At 40.3% G+C, this 24567-nt stretch overlaps 1 protein-coding gene across 6 annotated transcripts; it reads right to left on the bottom strand.

Moving 5' to 3' along the window:
- Positions 1–919: 919 nt before the first annotated feature.
- On the bottom strand, positions 920–24514 carry ATP5F1C (ATP synthase F1 subunit gamma). Of its 6 annotated transcripts, none has more exons than XM_059663842.1 (10): positions 24370–24514; positions 16053–16087; positions 15183–15314; positions 10197–10401; positions 9065–9208; positions 7474–7538; positions 6125–6280; positions 5557–5653; positions 2106–2147; positions 920–1055 (listed from the first exon to the last, which is right to left on the bottom strand). In XM_059663842.1, the coding sequence occupies exons 1-9, from the start codon at positions 24423–24425 to the stop codon at positions 2141–2143; spliced, it is 897 nt and encodes a 298-aa protein (XP_059519825.1). In that variant the 5' UTR covers positions 24426–24514; the 3' UTR covers positions 920–1055; positions 2106–2140. The 6 variants fall into 6 exon arrangements, with proteins under 6 accessions (XP_059519825.1, XP_059519787.1, XP_059519797.1 ...); XM_059663804.1 differs by having other exon boundaries at positions 24355–24471; XM_059663814.1 differs by having other exon boundaries at positions 920–1061; positions 2111–2147; positions 24355–24471.
- Positions 24515–24567: the final 53 nt, after the last annotated feature.

Raw genomic sequence — 24567 nt, 5'->3', positions numbered from 1 at the left:
ACAGAGAGGAAAGGAGAGAGAATCAGAAACATCGATCAGCCGCCTCCTGCACATCTCTCACTGGGGCGGTCGGCTCTGGCCGATCAGTGATTCTTATCATTGATGTTTCTCTCTCTCCCTCTCCCCTCCTCCCTGAAATCAATAAAAAATATTTAAAAAGAGTAAACTTTTGCGCACTCATAACTGCCAAACTACTTCTGCCCACCACTCTAATCACACACTAAGTTCCCTATTTTAAACAAATAGGGGGGGAAACCTGGAGATTCTAGCATGGCCATCTCACTGCATGTAATCAGCTAGGCATCCAATCTTTTTTTTTTTTTAATATATTATTGATTTCAGAGAGGAAGGGAGAGGGAGAGATAGAAACATCAATGATGAGAGATGATTGATCGGCTGCCTCCTATTGGAGATCAAGCCTGCAACCTGGGCATGTGCCCTTGACTGGAATCAAACCCAGGACCCTTCAGTCCACAGGTCAATGCTCTTATCATCTGAGCCAAACCAGCTAGGGTGCCATCCAATCTTAATGGTTATCTAAATGTGACTCTGGAATTAATATCATATGGGAATGTTTCTCAGTGCTTACAAAATATATTTAAAAATTTATTAGGCTAAATGTATGCCTAGAACTCTATATCCCATATATGAGAAACAGCAGATGACTGCAATCACATTTTTACTTCATTGTGTTGGCTGCTCTTTGACAGTGCAAAAGGATGGAAGCCGGGCTGAGGTGTGGTCTGTGGCCTCTTCCTTCCACCCTGACCCCAAAGAGGCCAGATGTTTTAAGATTGTTTCAGAAAGCCTTTTCAATTTTCAAAAAAATTTAATAGCATATTAAGTTTTAAATATTTTAACATGTCATTTTGAAAACTATATTATTCTTATATACTAAGTAAAGACAGTGAAATCGAACTTTATTGTAAGTTGTTTATTGTAAGATAATTTACAAATATCTTGCTGTCTTTAGTAATTTAAACAATAGACCAATAATTTCTTCTGACCAGGACAGCAGTAAGCTAAAAACAAAATCAGCTGGCCGAATTTTCCTTCTTTACCTGAAAAACAAAGTACAGAACAAATAAAAACCAAGCAATATTTTTGGAAAAAATAATGGTATCAAAAGATAATACAGGGACTGTCACTTGTATGTATGTTACTGTTCAAATGACATGTCTTTTTGTCTGTTCTTTATTAGCTTAGTAGTTTCATGCTATGTATGTTCCATAACCAACCTATTGCCTATGAGAAACATGTAGGACAATGTATGCACAGCCACTGTTACAAGGTTATGTTATTTTTCTATCTTGTTTTATATGTATGTTATATAACATTCAAAAAGAATTTCTTGATTGAAAAGATACAAAATCTACAATTTTGATAACTATAAATTGCCAATTGTTTTGCAGTATTTTATTATATCAGGTGTCTTGTCGTTTTGGTTTTATTAACTTATGAATGAATACATTAGATAATTTTTGGTTTTAGTTGAAATTTTATGTTGCTTGCATTTTAAGTTTTTGGTTCTTTGTAGTTTCTATTAACCCATGTCATCATTTAATAAGTGTTATAATACCAACCTACCAAAAGATTTAAAGAATTTTTACATAATAAAATGTTCCTCTACAAAATTTGGTTCTCAAATTTTGGTCTGGGGGCCCTTTCATGGGGTTCATGAGGGCAAGACCATTTTCATAATGTTATTTGCCTGTTTTAGTTTCATTCTCACGAGTACATGGTAGGGTTTTCCAGTGTGTGATATCCAAATGGAATGAATACAGAGATAGATGGGAATCTTGCTATATTTTTGTTGTCAGACATTTAGGGGTCCTGAGATCATAAAGTTTGAGAACCACCACTCTTCATCAATCTATACTTAATATCTCAAAATAATGCTAATTCTCTTTCCTTAAAGTTTACTTAACAAAGCTAAGAAAAAGCCCCCCAGCATTATACATATGCTTCCATAAGTTGGCTGCTACAGTAAACAGGCCTAGCAACCTAAACCTCAACAGTGTCACCGTTGCTAAATTACCTTCAGTTCTAACTGCCTTGGTTTCTTTTCTGAAAGGGTATGGGGAGAGTGTGTGAAATATTACCACTTTACCTCTTGTCTGAGGACGAAACTTGATTTTCATTAATCCCTGGTTATTATATTAGAAAAAAAAGACAAACACAAACAAGCTGGTCAACAAGCAGTCCATGCTAGTTAATCATGTACACTTGCCAACTAAAAATGTCTATTTCCTCATTTGCTACCTTGAGGATATCACATACTTACCAAAATATTCCTTTAAAACAGAGTCAATGATTACTATAAAAATGTTATAGATCTCAATCTGGTTATAAGCAATAAAACCATATTCATGCAAGTAGGCAAGACTGTGAAAGTATAATTAAAATCACAATTTTTCTATAAAAAATAAAATGCAATATATTATAAATTTTAGGCTGACAACTAATACTTGACACCTCAAATACTGTGGTTTATTCATGCTTTATATTTTAGTACTACAGAGCCAAAAGTGTTTGTGTTAAATATTAAAGTCTTCAACTAGAATAACCAGTAGGTTAGAAAGCATGCAAATCCATAAACAATTCAACCCTGAGACCACAGAGCTAACTTTTTATAAAGGATGTGGGCAACCTCTAGAAAGCGAAAAATTTAGTAACTTCCAGTTTTTAGAATTCTTTTTTAAAATCCGTTTTATGTCCCAATCTCCTCCTCATTTTCCTTGATTTGCTACTGTGTAGTCAGGTTTACCACATTTCTAATCCAGAAAGACCCTAATCCACAATTCGGTAGAAGTTATAATCTCACACTTTATTCCTGGTTTTCCTTTTTCAATAGCAAAAAAAGAACCTTGGTTCTCTAGCTCTCACAACCCCCTGAACCTTCAGAATGCAGTCTTTCTTCCAGGGCTTCCCAAATTTGCCATTCAAGAAGCAATCAACTTAGCATTAGCTAAGACATATAACAAGGAGGACAATGAGTAATAAAATTATTTAACCCTTGGATTAGTCCCCATGTTCTAGATGACAAAATTGAGTTGCAGAGAGTATCTTAACCAAGTTTATCAAGACAGTAAGTAGCAGGGCCACTCATTATTGCACTGTAATCTATGATGGTAATAGAACATTAGTGAGCAGGCTGAGTGATAGGTGAGTCTTAAGATAGCAAAGCTGATGGATCCAACTAATGGTCTCAATTAGTTTTACTTGTGTCTCTGGCATTCTGCGCAGTTTCTAGCCTTGAGACAATACTTAAAGACCAATTTAAATTTCACCTTAGTGATGAACATTTCCTCAATTCTTAACACTAGAAAGACTGAAACTTAGTATATACCTATATTGCCCAAAAGCAGTCAAAATGACTGCATTGTGAAAGAATAATATCGGAGCACTCTTCACTTATGTTCCTTAGCTTTTCCAATAACTCACTTCTATTCTTTCATGAATTTAGGGTGCAAAAGAAATAAAATAAACAACTTATTAAAACAAGTATCACTGCATAAAGATTCGAATAACAAGTACTAGTTTAGCTTATTGAGCAACTGCAACTTATCAAGTATCGACAATTTATCATGTACTTGTATGTTATCATGTGACGGTAATCGAAAAAAAGTGAAAACTGTTATTTCAATACAGAGCCGAACTGGTCATATAAGAAATTTACTCAATTCAATAATAAGAGTCATTTAATTATTTAAAATTTCCCAAGCAGTCCAAATGACTGCTTTTGGGCAATACAGGTATAACACATATAAATATACCGGAAATGAAGGAGGGGGGAGGTAACTACAATTATTAATAAACGCATTTATATGTTGTACAAAAAGTCACAAAATTCTAAGACATTGTGTCCTTATATACATAATTGTTTTTTCTAATTGAAATTAAAAAGCAGTCAAAATGACTTCCTTGGGCAATCTAGTGTTAAATGTTTTCACGTACTCAACAAAACGTTATTTCTCCCTCTTCTGAACTTCCAGTTCTTAATATACTTATGGCATGTCAATCATTCACTCAACCACCATTTATTGAGGAAGTACATGCCAGGTGATGGGGCTACAAAAGTAAGTAAGACAGTCCTTCCCAAGCCACAAGAACACACAAATAAAAAGGTAATTCCTAATAATGTTAAGTGCTGATAAAGGGAAGCACAAGATGCTGAAGAAGGGTACCGCACCCAAACTATGCAAGAGAGTTTCCTGGAGGAAAGGATTCCCCCAGCTCAGTTAGGAAGGATAAACAGAACTCTGTCAGATGAAGAACCAAACGTGCAAGGGGAAGAAAAGAGTGACACTTGAGGCAAAGGCACATACCACTGTAAAGGTAAAAGAGCATGATATGTTTGCAGAACTACAAGTACATCAATGTGGCTAAAGTTCCAGGAAAGTGAGAAATGGTAGTGGTAAGAGACTAGACTAAGAGAGTGTTGGTGTCCAAAAACTATAGGTTCACACTTATCAAACTAAGCTGTTTCTGTAGGATGACACTGAGAGAATGGCTCTATTAACTTCGTCATACTACTTTGTCAAATCTTTTCTATAAAGGGCTAAACAGTAAATATTTTAGGCTTTGTGGGTCACAGTCTCTTTTTATAATCCTTTAAAAATATGAAAACCATTCTTAGCACTAGACCTCAGTTTGCTAACTTCCATTCTACTGCAATTTCAAATATAATATCTGTCTTCCCTGTTAAGGTGGTGAGCTCTTTAATGGCAAACACTACTACATCCTCAGTGCCTAGCATAGGGGCTGATACTGAAGAGGCTCTCAAAAAAAATTTCTTTTCAATTCAGGAGAGAAATCACAAGAATCTGCATTAAGTGGGCATACAGGGGAAAGAGTCATGGGCTATTTAGAAAGTAAAATTTAGAGAACTTGCTGACCAATTAGTAGGAGGGGATAAAGAATAATTCAAGGACAACTTACTACACATTTTATCCTTCATCACAATTATATGCATATTTTTATCCTATTAGAAAATAAATGCCTTGAAAGGAAGGATCACATCTTTTAACAACTGTACTTTGCATATAGTGAGGGTGCAATTTGATAATGTTTTGAATAGAATTCCCATTATCTTAACCCTGGTTTCACATTAATATTTTCTCAAGGAAAGTGGTATACTATTTTATGGTATTGATACAGAAATCTTAATAATTTGAAAAGTCCCAAACCCTACTACCATCCAATGATTTATACATAAAACCAAACCCCAAACCAGTTCTGTAATTCAGAAAGCTTGGTTTGTAATGTTTTAAATTCCAAAGACAGATTTTATAAATGATACTAAATTGTCCACATCCTTATTCCTAATGCTTTATTTAGAAAGTGAAAGTTAGCAATATGTTGATTTCTAAAAGAAAAAACTAAGCCTAAAACAATCAGAATAAACTAGAGATTCCATTTTCACCAAATAAGGATACAAGATTAAGCAGTGGGTCATTTCATCTTTAACAGCCAAACCAAACCAGAAAACTTTAAGCTAGCAGACATACAAATATGAGAACAAAAACTCCCTGAAGGCAATCTACAAGTACTTACAGAGCTGCAGCACCGGAGATGATTTCAATCAACTCCTTTGTGATGACAGCTTGGCGGGTGCGGTTGAAGGTCAAAGTCAATTTGTCAATCATTTCAGCTACACGCAAAACAAAAAGATTAGACAACAAAATCTAAAAACTAGAAAGGAATAACTGCATTAATTTATTCATAGATATATGTTGTTTAATTTATCCGTAAGATTTTGGGAGGGTTTCTTGGTTTTTGGTTTTTGTTTTTTTGGGGGGAGGGGTGGGTCTGGACCAAAATTGGCCCCCCCAAAATTTCAAGGTGTTTTTAAATCTTTCATGGGATCCCTTTTCCAAGTATTTGCAAACTTAATGCCTACCAAGTAAGATATACTTCCTTCAAGGCAAAGAGTATTTTATCTTTTCAGATGAGAAAGAGATAAATATTTGGTCAAAAACTTCACAAAACCAGTAGTAGAGCCCAGGACTAGGTCCTAGCTCTCTTGTTTCCTGATTTATTTAAAGAATGGTCATGTTTTTGATATTAGGGTCTTCATGCTACCCTGCAGCAAAATTTTCTCAGAAAACTACTGTGTGCTTACAAGCATTCTTGCTTGCATTGTCCATGGCCGTCATCCTGGCACTTTGCTCACTCGTGGTGGACTCCTTCAGAGAATAGTAGATGATGTTGGCCAGAGTGTATTCCTGATAATTCTGCAGCACGTCAGCATCAATGTCATCATAGATACTCATGCTCTCTGTTAAAACAAGTGATAAATATCTCTGAAGCAATACAGCACAAAGACTAATTTAATCACAGTAGTTTACTATTATAAAAATCCTCTATAATTACAGAGAGGAAATAAGTGTAGGACAGGTCAAAAGACTCAGTTCTAATAGTTTCATCTATTTCCACACTGAAGATTTTCAGCAAAGTGTGTAAACAAAGCACTGGATATTTAAAAAAAATTTTACTACATTTCATGGTCATGAAGTTGTCATGATAACATCTGACTGAGCACAAAGCCAGCACACAATAAATGATTTGGTTTTTTTTTTCTTTTCCAATAAAGAAATTAAGAACAGAAACTATATAATATAATACAAAAATCTCAATTCAACCTTGTGATTATTGGAGAAATCAGCAAGTGTCAGTCAGGAAAATGAGAGCAGGCAAATGTTTCCAAGAATATGGAACAGTGGGAGAAATAAGAGGCTTACAGACATTTTAGTAATCATGTTGCAGAAATTTAGCAGTACACTTCAAAATTCATCCATTAGGGGGAAGTGGTGAAATAGTGCTGTTTTATCAAACTTAAGAAATTACAGATTATAACCTATATTTGATGTAACCATTAAGAAACCATTAAGAAAGAAAACAGCATAGCCAATTAAAAATGACATGCCACTGACTGGGAGAAGCATCCCAATTTCAGAAATATTGAAATGCAAAAAAGTGTACATCTTAGAATAGATGAAACATGATACACAAAAGGTGAAAATGCCGTAGGAAAATAAGAACAGTTCCAGAATATTGTTTCTACAATGCTCCATTGAACAATGGTGACTTTATTCAAACAATAAAATGAGAATTTACTGGGACAATATAAATAAGTTGTGAACACTGTTCCAATCTCTATTCTAGACTTTCATATTGTAGTGGAGTTTGATAGTTTGCATACATAGACTGCAAAGCCAATTTCTATGCCCTGAGGACAGAAAACATATCAAATGACTGCCCTCAATAGCCATTTGTTGAATTAAGGAACAGAGTAAGAGTTGTCAATGCACGGATTAATGCATCATGGAACCCATTAATAGATGGTGATAGAAATAACCCAACATCATTTTGCTACTGCTGAAACAGGCCATTCTGACAGATACTATTTTCCTAAATGAACAAATCTCTCCTTTTATGTGGTAAAATACTTGTCATACGAAAACTACTTACCAGCAGTTGCAATGGTATTAAGAGAAAAGATGGGTTTTTCTTCTGTCTTGTACGAGATGACAGACCTAAAAAGGACAAAAACAAATGTAAATTTCAAAATAACTTTTATAAAAACCTAGGGGCCCTAACTGGTTTGGCTCAGTGGATAGAGCGTCGGCCTGCGAACGGAAGGGTCAAAGGTTCGATTCCGGTCAAGGGCATGTACCTTGCTTGCAGGCACATCCCCAATAGGGAGTGTGCAGGAGGCAGCTGATAGATGTTTCTCTCTTATCGATGTTTCTAGTTCTCTTTCTCTTTCCCTCTCCCTCTCCCTTCCTCTCGGTAAAAAATCAAAAAAATATATTTTAAAAAACAAAACAAAACCCAGGGTCCATAATATCCAGAACGACCGAAGGCTCAAACGACTGGAAGCCAGTCCTGGGTTGCCGGGGCAACCTAGCACTAACTGCCACGCTGCGGGTGCTGCAATCCAACACTGACTGCTGAGGGGGCTGTGGATCAGGCCTGAAGAGAGGCCTGGATGGGAGAAGCAGGGTCTGATCCGTAGCCTCTGTGACAGCTGTTGATCAGCCCTTGCCTCTCTCTTTCTCTTGGGCCCTGGCCAGCAGCCGCGCCTCTTTCTCTCAGGCCTCCGCTGGGGCAGCTGATCAGCCCGGCCACTCTGATCAGGCCCACTGATAGGCCTGGAGACGCTGACTGGCATAGAAAATGACCAATCAGAACCAAATCTGGGTGAACTTCGAAGGCAGAACCTAAGGTAGGGGCTGAGGAGGGGTTTTAAGGGCAACAGCTGTTTGGTGTAAGGTGTAAGAAAGTGGTTCAATTTTTTAATGACCGATTTGGCAGTATAGTGCATATGGCTGGCTATCATTCTGGATATAGACAGTATTTTTGTCTGCCAAGAGCATCTCCTCCTGATGAAAAAGGCTCCCCACCCCCCCACCCCCCATTTAAGCAATCCTATCCTATATAATCTATTTATACTACTAAAAGGGTAATATGCTAATTAGACAGGGTCAACTGGCCATCTTCTGGACGTCCAACTTCCTTCCAGACAAAGCCATGGTGGTGGGGGCCAAGGCAGAGGCCGTTAGGGGCGATCAGGCAGCAGGGGAGGGCCTTTGGGGGTGAGATCAGGGAGGGCAGTTGGAGGCAAGATCAGGCCAGCAGGGGAGGGCTGCTGGGGGCGAGATCAGGCCAGCAAAGTAGGGCAGTTGGGTGCAACCAGGCCGGCAGGGGAGGGCAGTTAGAGGCACGATCAGGCAGGCAGAGGAGGACTGTAAGGGGGCGAGATCAGGCCGGCAGGGGAGGGCAGTTGGGGCAAGATCAGGCCGGCAGGGGAGGGCAGTTAGGGGCAATCAGGCAGGCAGGTGAGCGGTTAGGAGCCAGCGGTCCCAGATTGCGAGAGGGATGTCCAACCACTGGTTGGACAACTTCCAAGGGGTCCCCATTTGGAGTGGGTGCAGGCTGGGCTGAGGGAACCCCACCCAACCCCCGTGCACGAATTTTGTGCACCAGGCCACTAATTTTAAAATATTAACATAAATAACCTTGATTTCTAAAATTTCATAAATAAGCTTTGATTTCTTGCCTGAATCGATTAAAGATGATAGATCCTTCATCAAAATCATATCCAGAATTTAGTAGTTCCAGGGCAATGACTGATGCATCTCCAAAAGTAGGGGGTTTTCTTCCCACTTCTTTGAATGTCACCAGAAACTGGTCAGAATGAGTCCTACAAGAAAATCAAGAGAGCACATAAGATATTTTAATGGAATTATTCTTCTAAAAGAACATAGGGAAGAAAGAAGAAATCCCTACAGATCAAGATTTTTGGAGGGTCTGGGGGTGTTCACTGAATCACGTTGTCCCATGCACTATCATGATTATTCCTTTCTCTCAGCACCTACAAAGAGACTAATAATCAGGCCTTTATTGTTTTATTGCTCTACACCCGTGATCAGCAAACTGCGCCTTGCGAACCACATGCGGCTTTTTGGCCCCTTGAGTGTGGCTCTTCCTAAGCCTTAGGAAGTACCTTAATTAAGTTAGTAACAATGTACCTACCTATTAAGTTTAAAAAATTGGGCTCTCAAAAGAAATTTCAATCGCTGTACTGTTGATATTTGGCTCTGTTGACTAATGAGTTTGCCGACCAATGCTCTACACCTTTGTTTTTCTCCTTCCAATCCTAATTAACTATTATTCATTCTGACATTTCCAGACTGTGATAGCTCCTTGGATTCAGTCCTGATGTTTAAAAAGGTCAACAGCGCCCTAACCAGTTTGGCTCAGTGGATACAGCATCGGCCTGCGGACTCAAGGATCCCAGGTTCAATTCCGGTCAAGGGCATGTACCTTGGTTGCAGGCACATCCCCGGTGAGGAGTGTGCAGGAGGCAGCTGATCAATGTTTCTCTCTCATTGTTTTTTCTAACTCTCTGTCCCTCTCCCTTCCTCTCTGTAAAAAAAAAACACAATGAAATATATTTTTAAAAAAAAGAAATAAAAAGGTCAACAGCTTTTGATATTCCCATTGCATTCCATTTATGGTTTGGATAAAAAAGCTAAACACAAGTAGAAAAGGAGGGAAGTCTATGTATTCTAACATATACTGGAAAAAATAAAAACAAAACATAAGCCTGAGTACAAAAACTAGCAGAGAAATTTCCATTTATTCATGCACGCTCCTTTTTAAAGATAAATAATATATATTTAAATTACCTATGAAGTATACCCCTAAGTTTATCACCAACTCCAACAATCTTAACTTCTTTCCCGGCTGCTGTGAGCGTAGCCACCTCATTTTTCATCTGTTTAGCAACTGAGGAATGGATAGCACCACAAAGCCCTCTATCTGAGGACACACCGATAAGGAGGTGTTTCTTCTTGTCTTCAGGCACCTTAATATCAGCCTTTTCATACAGAGCTTAAAAACAAACGACAAAAAAACCCAAGAATTTATATATGTAATTCATACTAAATACAATAATCCCTAATTTACAAAAGAGCTGGCTGTTTTAAAAATGATGCATTTAAATTTAGGTGGCATTTGATTAATATAACCAAAACAGCCTCTGTATTTATTCCATTTATAATCAAGATGAAAACAACAAAGGTTTAAATCTCTATACAGTATGACAAAGGTTCCTAAGGGTGCATTAATGGCCACTTTATCTTAAATACTGGCTAAAAGAAATCTCTGGTACAAAGTGACTAGAATTACAGAGGTAACAACTTATTTAGTTATCAGACTTCTAAATAATGCAAATCCTCAGTATACAACCAAAAAAGGCAAATATTTACTAAGCTGCTTATATAAGCTGCATATCAAGCTCTTATAAAAACTGCTGATGTTAAAATAATGTTGCCACTTCATTTTCGGGATTACTTTAACAACCTCACTTTGTTGGTCTAATTTTCCAAGAAGCAGAGACCGAGAGAGGATTCAGTGGGATGAAGTATACATGGACTTTACTAGGAGATATGCCTATGAGAGAAAACAGGAAGTCAGAAGAGTCATCATACCATGCATGATGCAGGTCTGAGCCTTGGGAAGAAAGGTTGGGTGGCAGCTTCCCAATGCAATTTAAGGGAAGCTTAACAAGGCTGCTGGGAACCTCAAGTCTCCCAAGAACATGCCTGCCTGTATCCAGTCTGTGCTCAGGTGCTGGCTAGGAGCAGGCCATTGAAAGCACGGCTGGATGCAAATGGAGGATGGATTTCAACAGCTGGTGCTCACTGTAATTACAAGGTGCAACTTTACGGCTGACACATTTACCCATTTCAACAAAATTCTTGTTACTACTATCTTTTTCAGTATTGATTTTCAAATTTCAATACCTGAGACCCTCCACAAAAAGCAAAGAGAAGTGCCCTGGCCAGGTAGGTCAGCTGGTTAGAGCGCTGTCCTAGTCAGGGCACATACAAGAATCAACCAATGGACTGGCTAGGTGGCTCTGTGGTTTAGGTCAACCTATGAACCAGAAGGTTACGGTTCATGATTCCATTTCCCATCAGGGCACATGCCCGGGTTTTGAGTTTGATCCCCAGTAGGTGGTGTGCAGGAAGTCGATCAGTGATTCTCTCATCATTGATATTTATATCTCTCTTTCCCTCTCCCTTCCTCTCCGAAATCAATTTTAAAAAATACTAAAAAAACCCAAATCAACCAAGGAATGCATACGTAAGTGTAACAAATCAATGTTTCTCTCTCTTTCTCAAATTAATAAAATAAATAAAAAATAAAGCAGAGAGTACTCAACTCCAAAGTTCAGGAGAGTGGAGAGAATATTTCTTCTAAGTCTCTTTTTAATATTGTATAGTGTAAAATACCTACTTTATATTTTTAAACATTTAAAATAATTAGCTATTTAATATTTACCAGTTAGGTTTTTTTTGGGGTTGTTTGTTATTTTTCTTTAGTTGAAGGACTTTAGGATGAATGGCAGCCTTAACTTGGATTTTTAGTATTTTTCTACAATTCTCAATCAGATATCTAAGCCAATTTCTTCTTTATTAGATAATTTTGTGGTTATAGACATTTGGAGGGTAACAAATTTAATATACACTAGAAGCCTGGTGCACAAAATTCGTGGGGGGGGTGGGGGTGGGGGAGGGGATGTCCCTCAGCCTAACGAGCACCTTCTCCAATCTGGGATCCCTCTCACAATCCAGGACTGCTGGCTCCCAACCGCTCACCTGCCTGCCTGATTACCTGTAACAGCTTCTGCCTGCCAGCCTGTTCGACGCCTAACTGCTCCCTTGCTGGCCCGATTGCCCCTAACTGCCCTCCCCTGCTGGCCTGGTCACCCCTAACTGCCCTCCCCTGCAGGCCTGGGTCCCCCCCCCCCAACTGTCCTCCCCTGCAGGCCTGGTTACCCCCAACTGCCCTCCCCTGCCAGCCTGGTTTCCCCCAACTTCCCTCCCCTGCAGGCCGGGGTCCCCCCCCCCCGAACTTTCCTCCCCTGAAGGCCTGGTCACCGCTAACTGCCCTCCCCTGCAGGCCTGGGTCGCCCCTAACTGCCCTCCCCTGCAGGCCTGGTCCCTCTCCAACTGCCCTCCCCTGCAGGCCTGGTCACCCCCAACTGCCCCCCCCTAAAGCCCTGGTCACCCCCAACTGCCCTCCCCTGCAGGCCTGGTTGCTCCTAACTGCCCTCCCCTATTGGCCTGATAGCCCACAACTGCCATCCGCTGCAGACGATCTTGTGTCCACATGGGGGGGGGCCATCTTTGACCACATGGGGCCAGCCATCTTATGTGTTGGAGTGATGGTCAATTTGCATATTACCACTTTATTAGATAGGACTAGGGGCCCGGTGCACGAAATTTGTGCACTGGGTGTGTGTGGGGAGGGGAGTGTCCCTCAGCCCAGCCTGCCCCCTCTCACATACTGGGAGCCCTCAGGCGTTGACCCCCATCACCCTCCAATCGCAGAATCGGCCCCTTGCCCAGGCCTGACGCCTCCGCCAGAGGCGTAGACCCCCATCACCCTCCAATCGCCTGATCGGCCCCTTGCCCAGGCCTGACGCCTCCGCCAGAGGTGTCAGGCTTGGACAGGGGACCCCCATCTCCCCCCCGATCACTGGCTCTGGCCCCCGCCCAGGCCTGAGGCCTCTGGCCCAGGAATCATGCCCAGGCAGGGGACCCCCATCTCCCTCTGATCGCTTGCTACACCCCCCCACCCAAGCCTGACGCCTCTGACCCAGGCTTCAGGCCTGGGCAAGGGGACCATCAAATCCCCCCAACCCCTGGCTCCGCCCCCCACCCAGGCCTGATGCCTCGGCCAGAGGAGTTGACCCTCATCACCCTCCGATCACCAATCACCGGATCGGCCCCTTGACCAGGCCTGAGGCCTCCGGCAGAGGTGTCAGGCCTGGGCAGGGGACCCCCAGCCCCCCGCGGTTGCAGGCTCCGCCCCTGCCCAGGCCTAATGCCTCTGGCTGAGGCGTCCGGCTCGGGCAGCAGGGACCCGCAGCTGCAGCGGCCCCGCAATCGTGGGCTCCGCTTTAGGCCCAGGCAAGGGACCCCTAGCTCCCGGGACTGCCAGCTTCGACCATGCCCAGCTCCCATCGCTGGCTCCACCCCTACTTCCTGCTATCACTGGCCAGGGCGGCAAAGGCACCTGATTCTCCTATCATGGCTGGGGGGCAGGGCAAAGGCGGCCCCAGGGCCGCCTTTGCCCTGCCCCCCAGCTCTTAGCTCCCCCCTGGGTTTCCCATCACTGTCAGTGGCAGGGGGCTTCTTCCTGTTTTCCCTTTTGCCTCCCTGCATTGTGCCTACATATGCAAATTAACCACCACCTTGTTGGCAGTTAACTGCCAATCATAGTTGGCAGTTACCTGCCAATCATAGTTGGCAGTTAACTGCCAATCATAGTTGGCAGTTAATTTGCATATAGCCCTGATTAGCCAATGAAAAGGGTATCGTCGTACGCCAATTACCATTTTTCTCTTTTATTAGATAGGATGTTCATATCAGCAAGAAAAATAAATAGTAAAGTGACTTTTCTTTTTCATATAAATAGCTAGAGAGTAATTTAACCAACGAACATTTACCGAGCCACCAACTAGATGCTTAGTATTGTGCTAAGGAGGGAAGGAGACATGAAAGCAAATGGCTGGAGCTGATAGGTATTGCTGAAACCTAACCTAGCAACTCTAGGTGAAACAAGTATGGTATGTAAAGTAAGGAGCAATTTCCACTGATGCCTAGTGCTCTATAATTTCCTTATGTAAAAATTTCTTTAGCAGTATAAATGCATGTTTAAAAAATATGGAAGAGCACAAGAAAACTACTGCACAGGACAATTTACATCTAATACATAGACCTATTGATATACAGAGTATATCAAAAAATGTATATACATTTTAATAGCTAAAAGCTCAATTTTGAAAATAAAATGTACCTTAATAAACACTGACTTTATTCAAAGTGTGAGTAGACATTTTTTTGGACACCCTCTATCTTCTCTAATTTGGAAATAAACAAATTTTGTTTTCTTTACAGTTGATGTTTAAACATTGCACTCATGTATGTATTCATGAACCATGTCCATGACTACTTGGCCAACTCTCCACTGTAGAGTAACCACCTCCCCACCCTGCACTTCTAAAATATCACATCACAACTGAATAGGGTGAACTCAAGCATTGAAATTTGATGCACTATATACCTAAGTTCTTTCAATGGTATATTTAATAATCTAGGAAACTTTTCAGAATCTTTAAGATATTAACATAATAGGTATGCAATCTCAGGCAAGTTACTTGATGTCACTGTGCTTCAGTTTTTCTCATCAGCAAAGCAGAGGCTCAAACACTTCCTACCCCAATAGGGCTGCTGTGAAAAATGAGTACATGTAAAATAGTCAGAATAGGCCCACTGACAGCAAATAAGTCATTAGTAGTTATCTTCATGTTTAACTAGAGGCCCAGTGCACAAAATTAGTGAAAAAGTAGGATCCCTAGGCCTGGCCGGCGATCAGGGCCCATTGGCGCCTTTCGGCTGCCGGCCAGGGCCTTCCTTCATTCCACGCCACCCCCTGGTGGTCAGTGCACATCATAGCGAGCAACAGAACTCCTGGTCTCCCGGTCAAACTTTCCAGGGGACACTTTGCATATTTGCCTTTCATATATATGTATCTATATATCTATATATATGTATATATAGATAGTTCTTCATAGTTTTTGAATTACATTCTTCTCTTACCCAAAGATCCTGTTCCATACACTCGAGCTGGTTTCAGCTCCCTCTCAGCTCGGGCATATTTTGCTGCTGCTACCATTTTCATAGACTTGGTAATTTTCTGGATGTTTTTGATTGACTTCAGTCGCCTGGTAACTGAAAAATAAAAGTATTGTATTAATACATTGCAAGTGGAACACGAGCATTCTCGTGTTTTCATATTACATGTTTTACATAAACGCTAAAGGCACACCTTAAAATTAAAAACCCATTGCATTTTGAAGTTATTTATTATATATACTTACAAGATAATATCCTTTTAAAGAATGATACTTTGTAAAACGTTTTTTGTACTCATTTACTAGAAACTTATCTGGCCACTGGGTAACGCCAGCAATAAAACTACTGGTTTGCAATGTTTTAAGATAAAATAGTTATAATTTTATTTGTGAATTTTTCTAAACTGTAAGCCCCCATTTACACCATTAATTAACAGCATGATGCTAAACTAGGGTTAATGTTAGAATGAGTACTAATAAAAGGTCAAATTTAGCTGACAATATAAGAGATCAGTAAGTTAAACACTGAAAATATTAAATGGTATTGAAAATGGCCTTTAACTACATGTTCCATAACATTTTTTATATATCTACAAATAGTATATTTTTTTTCAATTATAACATTATCATTCTTCAGACAATAGACTCCAACAACCATGTGTCACCTCAGTGTTTGAGTGTCTAAAACAAGTTCAATGCCCACACATATGACATAGATTTATTTTGTCAATTTTGACATAATATATAATGGGCTTAAAAAGGTAGCATATCTTTGAAAGCATTAATTGCCAAAATTTAGTTTTTCTTGATTCACATACTGAGATAAAGTACTTACTGTCTTTCAAAGTTGCCATATTTCGAACTTGGATCCTGAGAAGAAAAGTTTTAAAAATATTAAAGTTTGAGAAATAGCTCCATTACATAATAAAAACTTTCAAAGTTAATATGTTTATTTAAAGAATACCCCATAAAGAATTACTTAAATATAGGACTCTAAATATATATGTTAATTTTTAAATCTCTCAAAACTGATACCTAATCCTGTATCAAAGGCCTGATTTTATTTAACTAACACAAACCTTTCACTGAACTCACATTGGCATTCATACATGCTCTCCCACCTTCATGTCTTTGCCTATATTGTTTCGCCAAAAAAGTTCTTTCCTTTGTTAGGTTACCCAATTTTCTAGGTCAACCACCTCTAAAAATAGCATTCCTTGCCCAGCAGTGTGGCACCGTGGTTGAGCCTCATTCTATGAAGCAGGAGATCATGGTTCGGTTCCAGGTTGGAGAACATGCCTAGGCTGTGGCTCGATCCCCAGTAGGGGTGTGCAGGAGGCACCAGATCAATGATTCCCTCTCATTATTGATGTTTTTATTTCTCTCTCCCTCTTCCTTCCTCTCTGAAAATAAATAAAAATATATCTTTTAAAAAGCATTCATTCACTTCTTCAGTTCACCAAAATCTTTTCAATAACACTTATACATTCTAACATAACAAAATGTGTGAAAGTTTTATTCCAACTAATTCTTAACTTTTCCAATTCAATTCAATAAACATTTACTAAATAGCTACTGTTCTTCAGGATATGGTCTCTGATCACAAGAAGGATACCATTATCTCATAAACAAGATTCATGAAAATTTAGATTTACATAAAATTTACATGGAAAATTTTCTATAATCTTTAAAGTATAATGCATAAAAGTCAAAATGACTTAAATGTAATGTTAGTGAAAGATAAATATGAATGGATCCCTGCCCTATGGAGGGAGGCAATTACCAAATATAAATTATCTTCCAGCCCTTAAATCCATACAAAGTACTTGTGTTGGCCCAGAAAGGTCCATGGAAGACTTGAAGATTCAGTAAATTTGTGCATAGAAAAGGACCAAGGAGGATAGTCCTAGGAACGGGAAATCATTTTGAAGTTGGAGACATGGGTTGGTTTAATAAGTTTAAAAATTATTTTATAGGGAATAAGAAAATGAATATCCATAAGCCAGCAAATCAGTTTAGTTTTTCAGTGAAGTATCTTGGATGGCAGTGAAAAGCCCAACATAATGTTGGGATACTGATGACATGGAAACTATATAGGGACTGCTGCAACTTCCAAACAAAAGCAAGAACCTGTACTAAGATGTTAGCAAAGCCAACAAGAGATGAAGTTTGAGATCAAATTCTTGAGAGTCAAAAGGAGCTCAGCATGGCTCAGTGGTTGAGCATTGGACTATGAACTAGGAGGTCAGGGTTTGATTCCTGGTCAGGGAATATGCCCAGGTTGCAGGCTCGATCCCCTGTGGGGCATGCAGGAGACACTTGATCGATGATTCTCTCTCATCATTGATGTTTCTCTCTCTCTCGCTCTAAAATCAATCCTATTCCATATAATAAAGAGCTAATATGCAAATGGTCGTCACACCCTTGCGCCAGGGCTGGGAGACCTGAGGCTGTGCCCCCGCCTGGTGGGGCTTGAAGGGGGACTTGAGGCTGCGCCCCCTGCCCTGTGGGGCTTGACAGGGGTGGGGCCTGCTAGGTCTGGGTCTCGCCCGATTTCAAGGCACGTGCAGGTGGGCGGGGACTTGACTCTGGGTTCTGTGGCACGCCCCAGACTCTGACAGGAGGGGGATTTTCATATACATTTTACTAATTTCCTTTCATCTCTGACACTTTTATTATAGAGAAAGGGCAAATAGCAATATTAAAATATTTCCTCTAGTTAATTCCCTTTTAATGTGAACAAATTTCATGCACCAGGCCACTAGTAAAATGTATTTAAAAAAAAAAAAAAGAGTGAAAAGGAAAACAATAAGAATGACCCAGAATTTTCTAATTTAATGACCTCAGTGGATGGTGCTGTCATTAACCAAGATAGATCAAGTGGGTGCAGGTGATCTCCCTGGAACCAGGTGGAACTGTCCAGTGGGTTTTATCTTTTTTTTTTATAATATGTATATATATTTATTTTTTTTATTGATTTCAGAGAGGAAGGGAGAGGGAGAGAGAGAGAGAAACATCAATGATGAGAGAGAATCATTGATTGGCTGCCTCGTGCATGCCTCCAACTGGGGACGGAGCCCACAACCTGGGCATGTGCCCTTGACCAGTATCGAACCTGGGATCCTTCAGTCCACAGGCCAACGCTCTATCCACTCAGCCAAACCAGCCAGGGCTCCAGTAGGTTTTAGATTTTGAGATTTGTGATATAGATTTGTAACTACCAGTAAATATAGTAGTTGATGCCATGTTTTCCAAAGGAAAATAATGGGAATAGAAGCAGGGGGAACATTCCTACTAATTTTATGAGGTTAGCATTACCTTAATACTGAAATCACATAAATACATTAAAAATGACAGAGAATATCTCTCATGAACAAAGATGCAAAAATCCTCAACAAAATATTAGCAAAATGAATCCAACAATATATTAAAATAAATTATACACTGTGACCAAGTGGAATTTATTCTAAGTATGAAAGGCTGGTTCATCATTCAAAAATCAAATACTAGTAATATCCATCACATCAACAGTTAAAGAAGAAAAATCATATGATCAATAGATGCAGAAAAATCATTTGACATAATCTAATACCTTTTCATGACAAACCTTTTAGCAAATTAAAAATAGAAGAAAAAAACTTCCTTTATCCAGTAAAGAATATCTACCAAAAACCCCATGGTTTAATGGTGAGAAACTAGAAATTTTCTCCCTAAGATTGGGAACAAGACAAAGGACGTCCTCTCTTACCAATCCTATTCAACATCATACTGGATGTCCCAGCTAATATAAGACACGAAAATGAAATAAAAGGTATATAGACTGGAAGCGAAGAAATAAAGCTGTCTTTGTTCATAGGTGATATGATTGTCTAGGTAGAATATCCCAAAGAAGTAGCAAAAAAACTTCTGGAACTAATAACCAATTATAGTAAGATTATTACAGGATACAAGGTTAATATATACAAAAGTCAATTCTTCTCTTTATACCAGGTATGAACAATTAGGGTTTCAAGTTAAAAAAACAACAACAAAAAACAATACCATAAACTGAAGACTTAAAAATGGTTATGATGACAAATTTTATGTATATTTTACAATTGTTAAAACATACAAAGACATATATAAACCTAACAAAATGTGTGTGAAACATCTATGAGGAAAACTGCAAAACTGATGAAAGAAATCAAAGATTCAAATAAGTGGAGAGAAATTCCATATTCATAGATAGGAAAATTCAATGTTGCTAACAAGTTAATTCTTCCCACTTGATCTGAAATTATTACAATTCCAATAAAAATCTCAGCAAGTCACTTTATGACTATCAATAAACTGATTTTAATGTCTATATGGAAAGGCAAAACAACCAGAATAGCCAACACTACAGTGAAGAACAAAGCCAGAGAAGTGACACTACTAGATTTCAAGACTTACTATCAAATTCCAGAAAACAAGACAGTGTGGCATTGGTGAAGGAATGGACAAGTAGATCAATGGAACAGAATACAGAGCCCACAGACTCACACAAATACATTAAGTTTGACAAAGGAGCAAAAGTCATTATATGGAGAAAGGATACCCTTTTCTACAAATGGTGTTGGTGCCCTACCAATTTGGCTTAGTGATAGAGCACTGGCTGGTGGACTGAAGGGTCCCGGGTTCGATTTCAGTCAAGGGCATGTACCTCGGTTGCAGGCTCAATCCCCAGCTGGTTTGGGGGGTGTGCAGGAGGCAACCAATCGATGTGTCTCTCTCACATTGACGTTTCTCTGTCTCTCCCCCTCTCCAAAGATTAATGGAAAAATATCCTCCAGTGAAAATTAACAACAACAAAACAACTTCTACAAGATACCACAGGAGAAAATCTAGGTGCTTTGTCTGACTGAGTTTTTAGCTAAAACATACAAGGTATGTCGGACACTTATCATATTAGGCTTTTATTAAATAGGATAAGGAGTGACATTTGGACATTATAGTTTTAGGCAGACACTCCAACTTGATTGACACAAGGTTCTAATCAGAGAATATGATATGAAACAAATGTTAATTGCATGCCATATTTGTATGAACACAGAACTCTTTAAAACTCAAAGAGTTATTGAGTTTTAAAGCGTTCTTTGAGTTTCCATACTATCCCAAATGAGGCATGAAGAGGTAGGATCTTTTGTGATTCTTCATGCTGTGCTCATGGTCTAATTCCCTGTTTTGAAGAACTCTCATGCTTAGCCTTCATTTAGTTCTAAAGATGTCAATCTATGCTACAACTTTATTTTTTAAATACAATTTGAGTACAGAATAACCATGAGTTGATCTGAACTCTCTTTAGGGATAGCTTGCTCTATCTACTGAATATACAATATTTGCAAATGAAAATATAAAGTTCTGAATCAGTTGTATGTTCTAGAGAAGTGCATCATGTCCTGAGAAACATTTAGATTATTTGGAAAACTAGAGACATTATCAAATACAGTGGATGGAAAAATTACACATATTGTGGATTACCATTATTTACTATGATTATACAGTATTGTTAGGAAAGCTGAAGAAGGCAGTGGTGGCGGGAGTTAGAGAGGTCGCTAGGTGAATGATTTATCAAAGAATTTTAAGGAGCATATAAATGCTGTGTAATATAAAAATTAAGGAAGCAGCATTCATAATTCATTTTTTTTCCTTTTTAAAATTAAATTTAGTGGGGGTGACACTGGTTAACATAATACAGGTGGCAGGTGTGAGTTTCCATGTTATAAGATTTGTATATTGCACTGTGTGCCTAACCACCCAGAGTTAAATCTTCTCCCATCACTATATACTAGGTCCCCTTTCACCTCCCACCCCCTACACTAATTAAGGAAAATTATTAAGTATGTGTAATTCTAATATTGAATGTCTGTGTGAAAGTCCACTTGCCCCTTGAACAAAAAATGACTCCCTCGCACTTCTTTACCAACTGTGGCGCATGATCGTCTTCTTTGATAAGTATAATAAACCTTCTTACATTATGTTTTACATAGAAACTAGTTATAAACTCGTATTCAATTGATACATCTGAGTCCACACCAGCATGTCTCCCACTGCTCTCAGCTCTTTACAAATTCTCACACTATCCCAGGGGTCCTCAAACTTTTTAAACAGGGGGCCAGTTCACTGTCCCTCAGACCGTTGGAGGGCCGGACTATAGTTTAAAAAAAAACTATGAACAAATTCCTATGCACACTGCACATATCTTATTTTGAAGTAAAAAAACAAAACAGGTACATTTGCATGTGGCCCGGGGGAGGACCCCTGCACTAACCCATTAATTGTGTAGTATCATTAGCTCCATTTAACAGTTACGAAAATGGCAGAGAAACAGAGAAACTTGTCCAAGGTCACACAGCCAGGGGAGTGGCAGTCAGGATTCAAACCCCAGCAGTTTGGCTCCAGTCCATCTTATATTACACTCTGCTGCCTCACATTTTTTACATTTACAAGTAAATCTCTGCTTTTTTAGTTTAAGATGACAATCTTCCTTTTCTTTCCTGAAATACCATGTCTTTTCCTTTTCAATGTATTAGTTCAATTTATGGCCATTGGTCTCCTATCTATATACTAGAGGCCGATGTACAAAATTCGTGCAAGGAACTTGGCCCTCACAGCCCCAGCTTCGTCCGGAAGGTCGTTCGGCTGTCTGGTCTAATTAACATATTACACTTTTATTATCTATAATAATAAAGCTGGGGCTGCGAGGGCCGAGGCAAGGTGGGACGGAGCTCCTTGCACACATTTTGTGCACTGGGCCTCTAGTTATAGATATAAAAGCCAAGTGACCAGAACGGCAGAAAGACCAGAACAGCCAGTCACTATGATGTGCACTGGGGAGGCCAACTGGCCTGATGAGAGCCCAGACTGGCCCCTCCTCCCACCCAGCCCTGCCCCCAATCAGCCCCCCACCCCCACCCCAACTGCGGGGGGGGGGGGGGGGAGGCGGGACACAGCTGGTCACACCCCAGGCCCGCCCCCACATCAGGCCTCTAGTTATAAAATAGTTCCATTTTAGAGAATGTGGAACACTAGGTGGGGAATAGAGATGTATTTTCCCCTAATTTGAGATGGAAAAAGTGGAGACTCTTCCACAAATTTCTTATTTCCTTTTTCTTAAATGCTACTTTAAAAAAAAAAGTTAATTTCTGAAAGTTTAGGGTACTTGCTGATTCCCTAAACAATTAAAATAATTTCATCATGATTTTAATTAAGCCTCATGTTTAATGTTAAAATGCAAACTTCCTTGAAGCAAAAACTGTAACAAATCCACATTTAAAAATTTTCAATAACCAAAACAGAACCAAGGAAATGCCCCTTCATGGTTCAAGCAAAGGTATTTTTCTGCCCCTCAAATTACTTCTGTGGAGTGTGAAACATTAAGATGGTTTTCATTTCTGAATTTACAAGGCAATTATAATGAATGGGAAAGAAAAGGGCAGAATAGGTAGGAAAGACATCAGGCCCCCAGAATGATGGAAAATGTGAAGAGGGTAAAATATGCTTTCCACGTGGAACACCAATGTTTGATGAATATTCATAACCTACCAATTTAAAACCATCATTCCAAGGGGATTAAGGTCAGGACTATGACCTTTATTTGATGATTGAGGTTCCAATTTAGGTCCCTAGAATTAGTTGTCTCAGACTGAGAGAGCTTTCATTTAAAATAATTCTTTATTAAAAGATCTTCAAATTGTCTTATAGGTTTTTGGGGTTTTTTAGTTATTTCTACAGTTTTATTTATTTATTTATTTATTTTTTGTAGAAAAGCAAGAAAGAATTCATTGACCATAGCAAAAACATATTTAGGACAATGAAACAAGAAAGGGCATAGAAGAAGCAACAGGAGAGTCTAGGCTGGGCTGCTTTAGCTCACTGGGAAGTCAGAGAAAAGGGGTGCTTTGGAGACAGGTTCAGGGGGTTAGCCTGGGATGAGCTGCCACCGCCCATTGCTCCCCTGTAGGCATTTCACAGCATATTAAATTACTTCCTTACCCTATTGTTTTAAATTCGTTTCTTAATGGAAAACATACCTATTTCAATTAATGCTTTATGGTCCCTTCACATAGACGAGGATACCAAAATCTAGTTTAGTGCTATAGCGCCTTAGAATTCTCCCTTACTGTAAACCCTGGGAATTGCTTCACAGACAATAACTAAGATCTCCTTAGCACTGTCTGAAATTTTCCGACTCTAACATAGATATTTCATCCTATTATATGGTCCCACCACAAGCCAACGTTTATGTGCCTATCCCTAGGCCTTTTACTACGCAATTGTTTTTGGAAACCCATGTTTAAAATCCTTAAAAATTGCAAGACAGTTACTTAATCCAAACTCCTCCTCCTCTCAAGGCCTTGGGACAATTTCATGACCTTGCGGGGTTACTGCTTCAGCATAATGGTTTCGAGATACTGTAAGGTGTCTTTCTCTTCCTCGCCCACAGACAGGTTTTTAAGGTCCCTTTTGCACCCAAACTACCCCCGGCCCACGCAGGGCACTCATTTGATTCCCCGGTGCCCAGCAAAGCGCCCGCTGCAAGGTCGGTGCTCAATAAACGTTCTGGCTGAATCGAGCAGCTCTTAAAGGGTCATTCCGCTCTACACCGGCCATGCAAACTCTGTCCAACCCCGGGAAGTTTCAAAAGGCGTCAAGGACGGAAAGCACAACTTAACCTTCCCTAGACCTTGCCTCGGATCCTCCCTTCCCCCTCACTCTGTGGGCCCAGGTCAAGCCTGCACGATACTCATGGCCTGGCACAGAGCAGGAGCTCCAAGCACAAGTACTTGTGTTAGCGGAATGAATACAAGACCGCCCTGAAATGAACTCGGCCCAAGGTCTCAGTCCCGAGGTCCCAGATGACAACTCCTCGTGGCCCTCCCCCCGCCCCGCTCCGCCTCAGGAGACGTGGCGTAACCTTGCGGTCTCTCCGGCCTCTTCACGTGCCCTTCCCGGATTCGAGGCGCTTCCTGCACCCCGGGCCACCCGGGGCCTCCGGGGACCGGGGCCTCCAGAGACCGGGGGCCCGGCCGGCCTGCGACCCCTGTTCCGTCCCACACACCTCCACCCGCTTCCCCCTTATTGAGTCCTTCCAACCCTTGCAACCCTCCCGTTCCTACCGCAAGCTGCCATACCATTGCGGCTGCACGGCCCAGGCCGAGACCCCCACGACGCCCGCCCGAGAAAACATGGTGGTACTGGCCCTGGTGAAGGTCGGTCAGACGGGCCTCCCCGCGCATGTGCAGGAGCTTCCCCACGCCCCCTCCCGCCCCACTTCCTACTCCAGTCTCGCTTCCTGACGCCAAACCGAGGTAAACCTCGCGAGCTTTAGG

This window comes from Myotis daubentonii, chromosome 1 (genome assembly GCF_963259705.1).
Source record: "Myotis daubentonii chromosome 1, mMyoDau2.1, whole genome shotgun sequence".
Taxonomy (NCBI): Eukaryota; Metazoa; Chordata; class Mammalia; order Chiroptera; family Vespertilionidae; genus Myotis; species Myotis daubentonii.
This window is presented reverse-complemented; position numbering and strand designations above follow the sequence as displayed.

Bases quoted from the DNA above. Each gene is read 5' to 3' on its own strand.
- ATP5F1C (XM_059663804.1), bottom strand. From the start codon at position 24,425: ATGTTTTCTCGGGCGGGCGTCGTGGGGGTCTCGGCCTGGGCCGTGCAG. The intron at 16,088-24,354 runs GTAGGAACGGGA...TTTTCTTCTCAG, and splicing joins CAATGGTATGGCAGCTTGCG to GATCCAAGTTCGAAATATGG. The intron at 9,209-10,196 runs GTAATTTAAATA...ATTTTCTTGTAG, and splicing joins CTTAGGGGTATACTTCATAG to GACTCATTCTGACCAGTTTC.